The sequence below is a fragment of the Filicampus tigris genome, chromosome 10 (assembly GCF_054856515.1).
Source record: "Filicampus tigris isolate MCC_2025a chromosome 10, RoL_Ftig_1.0, whole genome shotgun sequence".
Classification (NCBI taxonomy): Eukaryota; Metazoa; Chordata; class Actinopteri; order Syngnathiformes; family Syngnathidae; genus Filicampus; species Filicampus tigris.
In genome coordinates this window covers 6859258-6874055 of record NC_141226.1, presented here as the reverse complement: position 1 = coordinate 6874055, position 14798 = coordinate 6859258, and the positions used below count along the sequence as shown (strand labels likewise).

At 42.2% G+C, this 14798-nt stretch overlaps 1 protein-coding gene across 9 annotated transcripts in view; it reads left to right on the top strand.

Annotated features, from left to right (window-relative positions):
• The first annotated feature begins 1828 nt into the window (after window positions 1–1828).
• The window catches only part of carmil3 (capping protein regulator and myosin 1 linker 3), a 95486-nt gene continuing 82516 nt past the window's right edge, over window positions 1829–14798 (top strand). For 5 of the 9 annotated variants that reach the window (XM_086043362.1, XM_086043361.1, XM_086043364.1 and 2 more), the window contains exons 1-2: window positions 1830–2063; window positions 5902–5996. In XM_086043362.1, the coding sequence (XP_085899488.1) occupies window positions 2009–2063; window positions 5902–5996 (150 nt within the window). In that variant the 5' untranslated portion in view covers window positions 1830–2008. Of the gene's footprint in view, window positions 2064–2615; window positions 2776–5901; window positions 5997–14798 lie in introns of those variants that run through there. The other 4 variants (XM_086043359.1, XM_086043363.1, XM_086043367.1 and 1 more) reach the window with 3 other exon arrangements.

The window sequence follows — 14798 nt, the reverse complement described above, 5'->3', positions numbered from 1 at the left end:
TGAATCTCGGTTCCCATTGTCCAAGCCTACTCCTATTACTACTTTTATGTTGTTCTGGCCGGTAAAGGAAGCTGGCTGTTTTGCATATCCCTTTAGCGGGCAGGCCTCACTCCAGATGCTGAACCAGGATCTCCTGGAGCTCCATGAGGAGGGCGAGCTGAGCAAGAGGAGGTTTAACGCCAGCTCTTGCCATTGGGTCTGAAAAGAACAGGAAGTGATGTCGCCCCCTGCGACAGCGTGCAAAGGCGCTGGTTGCCATAGCAACTGCAACGATATTGTGCCATATTGTTTTTATTCCACCGATAACCACACTGTGTATGTGTGTCTGTTTTTTTTAACTTTATTTCTCTGCGCATCTACTTTTTCCTGCAGCTGCATGTGACATTGTAAGTTGTATGTTTTTGACGCTGATTGGCTGTGGCAGATGCGACACCGATTGGCTGTCACAGACACAACTGAAGATGAAGATGGTCAAAAAGAAAAAAAAATAGTGCTGATGAACTCTAATTTAGCGATGACGGAAGCGGTTAAAATAAATAACGATGACAGAGTGATGGACTGACATTCCAGTTTTTGTTCGGCTTGAAAGAATCAGAGCCGGGCACTTGACCCTTTTTTTGACCCTGGGTACCCTTCCAACCTGGACCCTCCAGTCTTATTCATAAAAATTATCGACCACGACCCCGTTCCAGACCCATTTTTTCTGAGCTTCCTCTCTGATCTCTCTGTTTGTTTGTGTCCTCTCGTGAGCACGACACATGCACGGGGCCCGATTAGTGGGCCGGACTAAAATTCACCTCCAGCCTTGATTAGTCCAGCCCTTTTTTAAAACTTGTCACCCCACAAAGCAGTCCGCCCCAAAAAAGGGGGGCCTGCCGGGATGGAAGGTCGCCTGCTTGTGACGTAAGGATTACGTTCTCGACGCCGATTGGCTGTCGCCGACGAGGGATGGACCAGGCCCACGTGGTCAATTAAACATCCAGGACGGAACGCGGTGGCGGTTAGGGGATGCCCAGCTCTGCGAGACAGCACAAAACAGCAAATAATGTATCAGTTAATAATGGAGGATAGGTTGCAAAAAAAACTAAAACTAAAACAAAAACACGGAGTACAGCGAAAACTTACACAAAATTACCTATGAGGTCAAAAATTTGCCTCTAGGCACTTGTGTAAACAAAGACCAACACATTTTTTTAGGGAAGTTCCGGATGTAGAATCCAATTATCTCATTAGATTTTCTCTAGCTGCTGTTTCTTTTTTGTAATTTGACTTTTTTCTTAAATTTAAAGTTCAAGAAATACATTTTTTACGAAGAAAAAAAATACCGCGCTACCAATTTCCTACCAAAACGCCCTCCCCAAATAAAATAAATAAAAATAGCACATAATAGCGTGAAACAGGAAAAACTGCGGCATATGGGGCAAAATGAATGGTACCACTGTCTTCAGTGCGAAAAACTAATCTAGTCTTTCTTCTTTTTTTATGCGGACCTATACGTATTTTTTTTTACAAGGTTTTATGCATTAAATGTTGAACAGACAGATCCAGAGGACACGCGTATTTCAAAATATTAAAATCTGTGCTGATCTATGCATATAACGAGGAATTTGAAAGCATCTGATGAATAAATCTATCCTGATTAACCCCATCTCTCTCTCTCTCTCTCTCTCTTTCTCTCTCTCTGTCTCTCTGTCTCTCTGTCTCTCTCTCTCTCTCTCTCTCTCTCTCTCTCTCTCTCTCTCTCTCTCTCTCTCTCTCTCTCTCTCTCTCTCTCTCTCTCTCTCTCTCTCTCTCTCTCTCTCTCTCTCTCTCTCACACACACACACACGCGCACACAAGTGTGGTATAAGCGCGCCCACTAGTGCGACTGCGAACAGCGCGCCACATACAGCATCGCTCCGCTTCACAGCTCGCTGTGGCGCGAAGGGGACAGCGGGAAGCGCGTTGGGGGCATTTGGGACGTTTTGCGGAGTGGTGAAGGATCAGCCTACGCAGCGAGGTGCGCGTCATGGCCTCCAAAGAGACAGCGTCGGCCTTTGCCAGTGTCAGCAGGGAAATGACAGGTGAGCTCAAAATGACATTTCCCTTGGGTTAAGCGTGCAATTTAACCTCCAAACCAAAACGCCGCTCGCCGGCCCGGAAGTGAAGGCTGACAAGAGTGTTTTGGAGGACACGTGTGATTTAGTTTGGCTTTTTCGCGTATTTTCTTTAGTTAAGAGTTACAAGCCGCGGGCAAGCGCACCAGATGTACTTTTTAGGCAAAATCGGAGTTAATAGTCAGCGAATCTGGGAAGGTTGTAACATTATTGATTTGATCCACTTTCGTATTGATTCGGCATGAATCAGTGACACTCACTATTCGCCGAAGTTGGAGTGCGCTTGTGAGAGATGCTGAACAGTGATTGAAAGGGCACGCGCACACCATAACATGTTTGGGTGCTCAGGTGTTGCACAAGAAGCACGTCTCTCATTGCTAATTAACTTGACGGGGTTGGCTACTTTAATCTTGCTGTTAACCAGCTCATCCTGGTCAAGCCCCTTCTGTCTGGCAATGCAGCATTAAGTCATCAACACACCTGCCAGATCCCAACCAATGGGGGTATAATGACCTCGCCATCAGCCGGAGCAGGCCCATGGAAGTGCCAAAAAGGCTGTTTGGATATGAGGGGGTAATTGAAGTGGAACAGGGGCACTGACCTGTCTGAGTGGTCCCTCTTTCCTCCACTGCCCTTCATTGCTTTGGGAGTATCTGAGTTCAATCAAGGCGGGTGCAAAGTGTGTAAAGGTTTAAGCGTTTGGGTCTTACCCAAGCTTAGTGTTGATAACGCTCTGTGTTTGGTTGACCTGTGCTCAATTCCTTGCCCTGTTCTTTCGCAAGTGTGAGAGCAAATGTCATGTTTGTTGCAGGAAAATGAGAGTTATGAGCCTATTTATAGAGAGGATGCAGAAAAGCAACTGAACCCAGCAGGCCTCTCCACATTTCCATTAGCCATGCCACTTGAGTACACTTTAAGCCTGTAGCCCCTGCTGGATGTGTAGACTTGCATTGCATTGCATCTTTGAAGAATATACTGAATGTGCATTTGCTGTTGGTATAGCTAGTGGGTGGAGGACACTGAACTAGACGTGGTCATTCCAGCCCTTCAAGATTGCAGCGCCATGTCTTTCCAGGTTTTATTGGAGTGCGCCAGGTTGTTCCTTTTGGGCTCTGATGCTAAAAATAGCCCAGATACAGTATGAGTCCTTGTTCAGAGGTTCTCTGTGTGTTAACAGTGTGTGATGCTAATCCTTATAGCACAGTCTTTGAAGCTCTGGTAATTTCTGACATGGGAGCTGATGTTGCAGTCATGGTATGCAGCTTGTCCATATGCAGATGCAGCCATCTGATTGTAGGACACCACTGTTATTTACAGTATATTTGAAGTAGAGAGCTGTATGATTCCTTCTCTTTTGTTTGTCTTTTTTTACTTTTGTCGCTAACCAGAGTTAAATGAGCCATCCAAGAGACTGTTACAGTTTCCCTTGCAAGAGTCTGCCTGTGTCTCTGTGAGGTTCTTTGAGCGGCGGTGCACTGAGCAAATGAATGGAAAGACCCCTAGTTCACACTTTCTGACTCTACTTGGGTTGGAACGTTTTTTTAAGAATTGTCCAAATCAGCGGCTTCAACTGGTTCGGTTTGGCCAGCATGTGTCCTGTTTGGTTCGATGCAGAACTTTTTTTTTTTTTTTTTTTTGTCCTCATATGAACGAGATTAAGTATTGCACATTTCTGAGCAGAAAGTAGCGCTAATGCATCTAAAACTAGATGCCAACCGCTGACTGCAGCTGAGAAATTGAAGTGGCATAGCAAGGACTTATCTGTGCAGAGGGAAAAAAGCAATTTGGAGACATTAGTGTCACGAGACATTGTCAATCTAAGATTAGAAACTTGCATGTCTAAATTTAATTTTAGCTCTTTGTTTTTAATACTATTTTCAAAGAATATTGCTCTAGATTTGTGTTGATATCGATGTTAGATGAAATAGAATGGCAAAAGGAATTTACACAGATCTCTTCGGTTTGGAATGATTGCTCTGTGATCTGTTGGTCATGCCTTGGTTGGAAGTCAATGCAGTCAATAACCCTTTTAAAACTCGAATATTGATATTATTCCGTTTTTTAAATGTCATATAAACACTTGCAAAAACCTGAATGTGCTGTGTTTTTAACGCAGCTCAGAAGCGCAAGGAATAAACAGACCGCGTTATTCCTGTGGGGAATGACGTGAATATATTGTGTTTTGTGTGTGACGGTACAAAGTAACAAGCGGAAATGACGTTTATTTTCGTCACGATGCCCGTGCGTCACTGCTTTAAGGGTTTATTCAAATGCGGGACTAACTGTCCATTCATTCATGTAAACGAGTTATTCCAAATGTTTCAGAAATTGGAATTTTTACCTTAACTCGACTATTGACCACATGTAAACGTCCTTCCCTCTATAGTTGGATATTTCCCATTTTAAGGGGACAATATTTGCGCCTGCATCGTTATCCATACAGGTCCTCTGTATGGGACCAATTTGCAATACGATGACGGCAGTATAAAGTCAAGTGGGACACTGCGCAAGCAATTTGTGGTATACACTATATAACAGCAACAAACTAACATGTACGCTCATCTGCTGAGAATTTTACTCCACACAGCTTTCAAACAACTTTATAGTGACTAGTCAAACGGCATATTTGGTCCAGATCTCCAGGAATGCTGAAAGTTTTCTGACTGTGACTGTCCATTACATTACCTCAGAATGGGAGACTAAAAGCTCACTTTTACAGATGAGCCCCTATTTGATAAAGATATAATGTATTTCTTTTCTCTGTAATTGAAAAGCATGTTGGAACTAATTCTTGCAACCAGACTCTCACCTGTTTTTAACCTCAGACTCAGAATGTGTCAAATGTCTAACTGGCTCCTTCTTTCACTTTTAACCTAATTATACCAGACATCATTGATTTCTAAAGAGTAAGATTGAACCAAACTGAAAACTGTGACACAAAAAAAATTTGAAACCCAATTGTGGATTTTGTTAACTGTTTCATTCCAACTCTCTACAGCCTCTGATTGGCTAGTTTTGTTGTACTGTGACACATTTTTAAAATAATACTTAAAATTAAATTTGGAGGAATAAAATGGGGCCAGAGAGCTGATTTTTCAAAATATCTTTTTATTATTATTCTACGGTCAGGTCATACTGATAGTTTTGACACGGATGACAAAACATCCAGCCGTTATCCATACCGCTTCTCCTCACTAGTCTTGCTGGAGCCTATGCCAGCTGACTTTGGGAGGTAGGTGGGGTACACTCTGAACTGGTCGCCAGCCAATCACAGGGGCATACAAACAAACTTGCACACTCATGACAAAACATAGAATTTGTTACTTTTGATTTTTGAAGGGTCTAGACTCAAGGTTTAGGAAGTGCTTCTCAACACATTTTTCCATAATACTATGGTGTATTATTGTGTCTGGATGCAGCAAGCAGAGAAAATACACAACGCACACACATACACAAACTGTTCTGCCACTATGGTGTTTTTGGGGTTGAATTCTAAGAGTAAAGCAATTGTTTCTATAGTAATTTGAGTACACATTATATAGGTTATTAATTTTTATTTTTTTCAATTTCTGAGGTTGTGATTTTCAGTTTGGTTCACAACACTGTTGATATATGATTGAATGACCTGGATTTATTTGTGGTATTTCCCTATTAATTATTTGTAGCCAGGATTTCGATGGAATTTTGAATCAAGGTAATTTTCACCTGCATCACAAGCTACCTTGTCTGTTTTGGCTATAGGCTTTTACCCACTATATAGTTCAACTGTTTTGATGCATTAACTGTCTTTTCTTCCTCTTCGCAGAGAGCATCAAGAAGGTGCTGGACAAACAGGCCATTAAATTTGTGAGAGCTATCAAACTGGACACCAAGAGCGGGAAATCGGAAGACAGGATTCTGGTAAGTGACCCAATAAAGAGTCACTTTCAGGCCCCTTTTACTCTGCCTTCATGCCAAATCACCTGAATGAGATATTGATTGTATGATTGAAGTGAAGGCATCTTTTATGTGCGACTTGATGAATATGGACTTGATACAAGACAAACTTTTTTTTGAAGCCAAGCGGAAATCAATCGATCTTAATTGAGACAAATTGAAAGACCCATAATAAAGTCGCAGATTAGGCGTCCTGTCACACTAAACCGACGTGTTGAAAATCGGGGCTTAAGGCAGATGCTGCCTAACCAGAGCAAAGTGGACACTGTGTCATGGCCTACTGAATCCAACCGCAGAGTTTATTAGATGTGGCAGGATGGCCTTAATGCCACAGGCAAGAGTTTGGTGCGTGCATGTGTGAGCCTGACATTGTACTGTACACTGTCACTTATTATTTCTTTCTTTCTTATAAAGAATCCTCCATGTTGTGTTCAAGAGTACGTCCCAAAGGGGTTGTGATGCATTCAAGGCGCTTTGTTGGCCGAGGCCAACTGTGCTTTGACAAATTATGAAATTATGACTTGGTCAGCCACATTAGCAACTGATCACATAAATGTGGTTGCATGGGCTTGTTTCCCCTAATGAAGGAGGCAAAAGAAGCTGAAAAATATCATATCCATTAATCAGTTGAATTTTTTTTTTTTTTTTGTTCCACATCTATTGTCCTGAGACCCCCCCCACCATCCTCCTTTCGCCATCATTATCTCCCCTCCCCACTATTTCTGTCATGTCCTCTCTTTGTTTCCTCTCTACCTCCCTCTTTCCTTGTCATTTCAATCACTCCCCTCCTCATCATCGCCCCCTTGTTCTGCTCCCCCCAGCATGCCAGTTGCCTCTCACTCTCCGCTGCTTCTCCCTTGTGCCCTTCCCTCCATTTACATCCCTCTATCTTTAATCCAGCCTATAAAAAGTATTGGGCCCCTCTTTCTATCCCAGGCAATTCAATTAGTTCCAAGATTATTTTTTTACTGTCCACATGGGCCTTGCTACTGCTCTAGATTCATTCAAGGAGGAAAGGAGATGTAGGAATTCATTTTTGTTTCAATCTGAAAAATCGATCCATTCCAGAGGTGTGATGGTGAGCACATGAGGGAGATTTGGATGCTCTCTTAATGTCTCTGTGGATTGAGCACTGAATGCATAGTGTTGAGGAATAATTCTGAATGCCATATTCTGAAAACTTTAAAACAATTCAAGCAAAAAGGCCTACTTTTTTTTTTGTCTTCGATGGTTCTTACCCCTAAGAAGGAAGCTACATTTTAGCTGGGTTTTCAGGTTGCTTAAGTTTGTGGACAGATTTAGCACATCATTTGTATGTTCTAGTTTGCTATAACGTCTGTAGTTCTCTATTTTTATTGTCTGCCCCCTTTCCGCCTGTGGAGATCGATGGTATCCAGCTGTCTGTGTGTGTTGACTGTACCAGCCATCACACTATGACACATATATACATCGACATGGTTGAGCCACCCCCTGACTATTCTAGATGCAGGCATCACAACCAAGAGCCACCCAGGGCAATCTGTTCGAGGAGCATCAACATACATGCTTCCATCATTGAGTGTAGATGCACACACAAAACACACGCACGCACGCGCGCTCACAAGTTCAGTGCCCCAAAACCTTCCTACATTCTTACCCTCATTATTAGATCACTCTATTTGAGGATTAAAGACAACTTGGAAAACAAAGCACATCTTCAAAGGCAGAGGGGGAGGTGTTAGAGGGGGGGTTGCGATGCATTACATGAATGGGGGCACAATAGGAAAAGGAGCTGAAAATGGCATAAGGGAGAGTTGGGGTGAAAGCCCTGATAGGTTGTGATGCCCCAGTTGTTGTTGATTTGGCTCTTCCGCCACTTATTTGTCCTGATTGGTCACTCTGTTTTATCCAGTGCACTTCCATTGCTCCTAACTAATAATGGGCCCATTACTGCAAGAGACTTTCCCTGTTTGACAGTGCTGAACACACTCGGGTGCATCAGAGACGTCTTTACGCTCTATGGTTCCATGGAGGTCCCTCTAGTGAGACTCCAGAAGGGCTGTGGTTTGAGGTTAAAATTGTGGTGTTGAATGTGTGTTTGTGCCTGGTTTGTGGTCTTGCGTGATTTTCACATGGGGCTCATGGCTTTCCGCTATCCTCTTTGGACACTGTCTTGGAAGTTGGAAAATGTGCTAGTCAAGTTCAACCACCCCTTTCTATATGGCAACTATTTCATATGGTTGGGTAATTGCCGTATTTTTCCGACTATAAGCATTTTTTTCCCGTAGTTGGGCTGGTCCTGCGATTTATAGTTATGTGCAGATGCCACATGCTAAAGAAGCATGCAGATGCAGCGTGCTCAAGAATGTGCCAGTAATGCAACTAAGAATTTTACGACCGCCCAAAAAAAGTAGAACAAGAAATGGTCAAAGGAGTAGTAGTCATGGCTATTATCGCTTGTTTAGTATAGGGCTGTAACATTGCAGTATTAAAATTGACACAATATTGTTGTTGTCATGTTAAGATATTAAAATCAGGCTTTTGATCAGACCTGACATTTTTCTGCTCTTTTCCGGTGTCTATTGTAAATAGTGTTTTATGTTAATTTATTGATTCCACTTGTTGTATTATCGCCTTTTTATTGTTTGTATGTAAAGTGCTTTGTTACAGCTCTAGCTGTTATGAAATGCGCTATGTTAATAAAAATAAATGTATTGTATCCCCGTCAAAAAAACATAACGTAAGCCCACTTCAGCTGATCACAGCATTGTGAACTACATAGGCAATGATGATACTTTGCGCCGCTGAACCAATAGGAAATGACAATAAAATGACTGGCCAAACCTATTTCTTTGTCACTGCTGTTATGTACAAAAACACAGTAATATGCTTTTTTTTCAATATCATTAGCTTTTTTTTTCCTTTGTCATGAGTTTTTAAACAAATGTTTTTTTTTTTTTTATATTGCCTACCTCCCCACAATATCGTATAATCATGGCATCCATTCAATATTGTGATATTGTATGGGAAGATATTCTTGAATGTTTATCACTTCCTCCTCTGATGTCTCTGCATGTTGATTCGGCGAATGAGGATTTTATCACCTACTTCCTATGTTGCAGTCATTCAATGGACTAGTTAGCCTTTTCTTTTTCGAGTCAGTATTAAAACTCGATAATGTAAAATTGCACTTTGTGAAAACAACGTTGATGATAATATCGATGATGATGTACTGTATATCACCGACCCCTATATGCATGCCTTTTTTGTCTGGTGTGACTCACAGTCCGAAAAATATGGTAATTGATTTTATCGATTTATACAAGTTTATTAATCAGGACATATTTTGATAGTTTCATAACTCGAAGTACATCCCTGCTGCTCTGTTTGCAATGACAATACGACCACAGAGTGGATCTAATTTGCAAAACCGTTTACCGTTATTTACCGTAGTAGGATTGAACAGAATATGCCGGGGGTAGACAACTCCGATCCTTGAGGCAAAATATTCTGTCAGAAAGATTTTCAAGCTCTCGCCTCATGGTAGAACTTTTCACACGTCCCGGTGGAGACGGGGGACATTGATCATGTTCTGCGCCTCCATTGTTGGCGGTTGGCCAAGCGGAATGCAGCTTTGGCGGTCGCTGGCGCAAAAACTCGCATCGGGCACCGGAGGAGTTTGGTGAGGCCATGGAAAATGACTTGCGGATGGCTTCGAGGAAATTCTGGTCCACCATCGGGCATTTCAGGAGAGGGAAAAAATGCTCCATTAACACTGTGTACAGTGGTGATGGGGTGCTGCTGACCTCAACTCAGGACATTGAGAGCTAGTGGGGAGAGTACTTCGAGGACCTCCTCCGTTCCACTAACACACCTTCCACTGAGGAAGCAGAGCCTGGAGACTCTGAGATGGGCTTGCCTATGTCGGAGTTGAAGTATCCAAGGTAGTTAAATAACTCGGTTGCAAGCCCCGGGGTGGATGAGATCCACTTGGGATTCTTAAAGGCTCTAGATGTTGAGGGGCTGTCATGGTTGACACGCCTTTACAATATTGCTTGGACATCGGGGACAGCGCTGGAGAGGAGGGTCCATTGGGATGTTGAATCTCGGATTCAGGAAGAGCAATGTGGTTTTCGTCCCGGCCGTAGAACAGTGGACCAGCTCTGCACCCTCGGCAGGGTCCTCAAGGATGCATGGGAGTTCGCCCAACCAGTCTACATGTGTTTTGTGGACTTAAAAAGGCATTCAACTGTGTCAACTGTGTCGGGATGTTTTGTGGGGAGTGCTTCAGGAGTATCGGGTACCAAGCCCCCTAATATGGGCTGTTCGGTCCCTGTACCACCAATGGCAGAGGTTGGTCCGCATTGCCGACAGTAAATCGAATTCGTTTCCAGTGAAGGTTGGACTCCGCCAAGGCTGCCCATTGTCACCGATTCTGTTCATAACTTTTAGGGACAGAATTTCTAGGTGCAGCCGAGGCATTGAGGGGGTTTGGTTAGGTGGCCTCAGTATTGCATCTCTGCTTTTGCAGATGATGTGGTACTGTTGGCTTCTTCAAACTGTGATGTCCAACTCTCACTGGAGCAGTTCGCGCTGAAGCAAAATTAAAAAAAAAATTATATAAATGTTCCATTAAAGTCTATCTGTTTCAGCTGCATATATGCCCATTAAAAATGATGATCTAGTATACCTAAAATGTAAGTACGTTAAAGTGCCTTGTGTATTACTGAGCATTAATGTGTGTTTCATGGAGCCAAATTTTAGTGGTGCAACAGTCAAACTTCAGTAGCGTGTCATCATTAACCTTTATTGGTAAGGTAAGTGCGCATCCAAACTTTGCAGTGGGAATGTGTGAGGACCACAGATGTAATATGACTGGCCAAAAGTAATATTGCATATAGCAAAGATATTTGTTAAAATAAATAACATATCTAAAAGTTCAGATTTGGCTGAAGTCGAATTTCAAATATCACACAGAGGCCACCAAACATGCTTGCATCGTTGAGTCACAGCCTGTTGCTTGCCAGCCGAGCATGGCATGTCTTATGTACCCAGTAGGGTGGTACTTAAAATTATGATTTGGAATGTATAAGCTCCAACCCTCTAAATTTGTCGAAGTAGTTGAAAAAACTCTTCTGGTGAATTTTTGTCTAAATCAGACAAGATTTACCCCTGCCTCAACGACTTTGAATTTTGGCCTTAAGACTCCAAGGTGCATTTTTTATCTAGCGGTAACTGTGACATAATTATTGAAATTTGTCTTAAAATAACAGTTTTAACATCCATCCATCCATTATCTACACCGTTTATCCACACAAGGGTCGCAGGGAGTGCTGGAGCCTATCACAGCTGTCTTCGGGCAGTAGGCCGGGGACACTCTGAATTGGTTGCCAGCCAATCGCAGGGCACACAGAGACAAACAAACATCCGCACTCACAATCACACGTAGGGGCAATTTAGAATGTCCAATCAACCTACCATGCATGTTTTGGGAATGTGGGAGGAAACCGGAGTACCCGGGGTAAACCCACGCAGGCATGAGGAGAACAAACAAACTCCACACAGGAAGGCTGTAGCCAGAATCGAACCCACGACCTCTGAACTGTGAGGCGGACATGCTAACCAGTCGACTAACTTGCCGCCCGAGTTTTGAAATCAAAATATTAAATTGTCTGATAAACTTTAACACTGACTGTTAAATGTTGTTGGACTGTCTGTTAAAGTGTATGTTAAACTGTTACATGGTCTTCAAAACTCTTCTTTTTGGAGTCCAAAAAAGAATTCTGAATGTAGAATGTTGCAAAACAACTTGAAAGAGACGTTGCTGAGAAGTTGCTGCTCATCACTGGTTCGCTCATGCTGAGCAAAAAGAAATGCCTTATCCTCCTCCATTTATGACAATGTTTTTTAAAGCATTGGCAGCATTTCTTAAAGATTTCTTCAGGGATTGCCTGAGCATCACCCTGCCCCTTGTTCTGTTTGACATTCCTTAACTCATTGAGAAGCTGTTCTATTTTTGCCAGGGTAGTGTCTCTTCATTGCAATGGTCAATCACAATGTTAGACGCATCATTCACTGCCTCCTTCCCAGACTTCCTGTTTTGCTCAATATGGCAGATCAAAAGTCCAAGTACTTCTTCAGAGTGAAGTTAAGAGCCACAAATGTCTTCAATTGGAGCAATCAAATAATTCTGCTTAACTGCAGCCATGATTTAAAGATAACAGCTCAGCCAAATCAAAACATCATGCGGTATAACAACACGACTTCAGTGCAAAACCAAATATCAACCAAAACCCTTATGTACCTGTATTGATTTTGTTTACAGTATTTGACCACAATGGCAAGCTTGGTTTTGGAAAATTCCATCCCTGGACACAGTGGGATTGAGGAATCCAGGAGCATTTTAAACTTCAGCACTGATATGTTATTGTCCCTTTGTCAGCCATAAAACGAGATGAGGCTAAAGTTCGAGATCGAGGCAGGGGTAAATCTTGTCAGAACTGGGACAATTTTCACCAGAGGAGTTTTTCCAACTATTCCAACAAATTCAGGGGTTTGGAGCTGAAAAATTATAAATTTTAAAATTTACCCCTTTGGAAGGACCACCCTAGTGCCCAGTACATTACGAGGAATTACATATAGCAATCAATTATACTCAAATTATATATTTGGCTGAAGTCTAATTACTTCCCACACTCTCAAGACCCCCTGATGATAAACTTTCAGCTTACTGCAATATGCTTTTTGAAGTTTGAGGTCTAGTTATTGAAAGCCATTAGCTGGTGGTTCTCCAGCTCGGTTTACAAAGTTTGCAGTGCATTTAAAATCAATTGTTGTAGAAAATGTCTTACAAAGTGCGACCAGGGATGTGCAATGGTTGTCTGGCTTTGCTGGCTACAGACCTCCTTTTCTGCTGGTGTACTCAGGTGGGACATGGACATCTTACCACCAAAGCTGTACATCTGCACTTGTTGTTATTGATTTGTTCATTTTTGTCACGTGCAGGTGCAGTGCATCGCATACAAACCAAGATAGTGTCAGAATGGTAAATGTTGAGGTGTAAACAACGTAAACCAGAGAGCTGGATAGAAAACAATCTTAAAGAAAAACTCCTTCGGACCCATTGCATAGATATTGGCTACATTCAAGACAGCCGTTCTGAATGTCATGGCGAAAACAAAAACTTCAGAGGTGAGGATAAGCTTTTGGAAAATTGATAGATGAATGGCACTAAGTAACCCTTAAACCAGTAGATCAAAGAAAGCAGCAGTAGATGATGATGAAACCAATTTGAGAGCTGTGAAAAAGAGGGGAAAAAAAAGCCCAAACACAACTGTTAGTGCCTCCAGAGTGGAGAAATCATGGCATCACAATCTACTGTTCACAGAAGACTTAACATTAACAGTAGTAACTTCAGAGGCTGTGCCAGAAGGCTGGAATTTCTCAAAAAGCAAGATGACACAAGGATTACCATTTACCAAGGTGATGGAAAGGCAACATTTTTGAGAAAGAAAGGCTCTACTCATCTTCAACATAAAATAAAGCAAACGCTTGGGCTGGATTCAGAAGCCTTATTTTTTGCTGTTGAGTCGTAGGTTGTATGAAACAATGGGAAAAAGAAGACTACTGAATTTCATAAGCAATTCTGCACCTTTTATAATGGAAAAATTAGGTCTTACTTTTTGCTGAAATTGGTGAGCTTTGAAAAAATACAAATATAGAGCAATAAAATCAGAGGCAACTTATGCCAGCGACGGAATGGTACATTGCCATGTTTGCGGCATTCTCTCAATGTTCCATTTTTCTGTGCAATATGCTTGTGTAATGGTGTGTAATACCACTGCTCTGTTAGTATTTACACGTCCTCTATGCATGATGCTCTGCATGGAGTCACTCTGTGACTATCCATATTTACCATCCGACAGTGCGTGATATGAGCTCAGTGCTGTAATTAGGACTTGGGCTTTACTTGATTAACATACCACATGTCCGTAGCCCATGGCAGTGAGTCTATGAAGTGTGACTGCTGACCTTCTATCCTCCCCCATGAGGAGACAAATAAGAGTTGCCCTGCAGTCCTACCAAGTATTCCATCTTCTATCCCTCAGACATTTTAATTTCCTTTCTTCTAGTTTGTTTCCTCACTTTTATAATCTCCTACTCGCTTCTTCCCCCGTCCTTCTGGCCTCTATTGCACTCATTGCTCATCTTTAGCCCTCATACTCATACTATTTCATCTCATCCCACGCACTTGATCCCTGCCACTTCTCAACCGCTTTTCCTCTGCCTGTACACTTTGTCACATCTTGGCCCTATTGACAGTGTTGCAACTAACCACACTGCAATTAACACCTTAAGACCTAAAGCGCCTGGCTCAACAGCTCCCCAAAACCTAAGGTCGACTTTGGAATTACCCTCGAAAACCTGAAGTTTTCCCAGAAATTCAACAAAATCCTACAAAATAATTAATATCTCAGCCACTGTAGCAGATACAAATATAATTCCAAAAGAATTTGAGAGCTTATGCATGTGGCTTTCACACAGGCCCGAGTTTATTAATCATTATGCTTTCCATCGAAGATGATATAATAAAGTGTCGGTGGAAGAGAAGCACTATTTAAAAAAAATAGAATAAAATAGAGTGGTAATTACCATCGTCTACAAACACATATGTTATAAAAAAGAAGGAAAATGACGTAAACTCTCTCCCGGCCAGGGTAGAAAGACGCAACAGCGATCCAGGCTCTAGTGGTAGAAACGCGGTTTCACGTGGGTATGCTCTTCCGG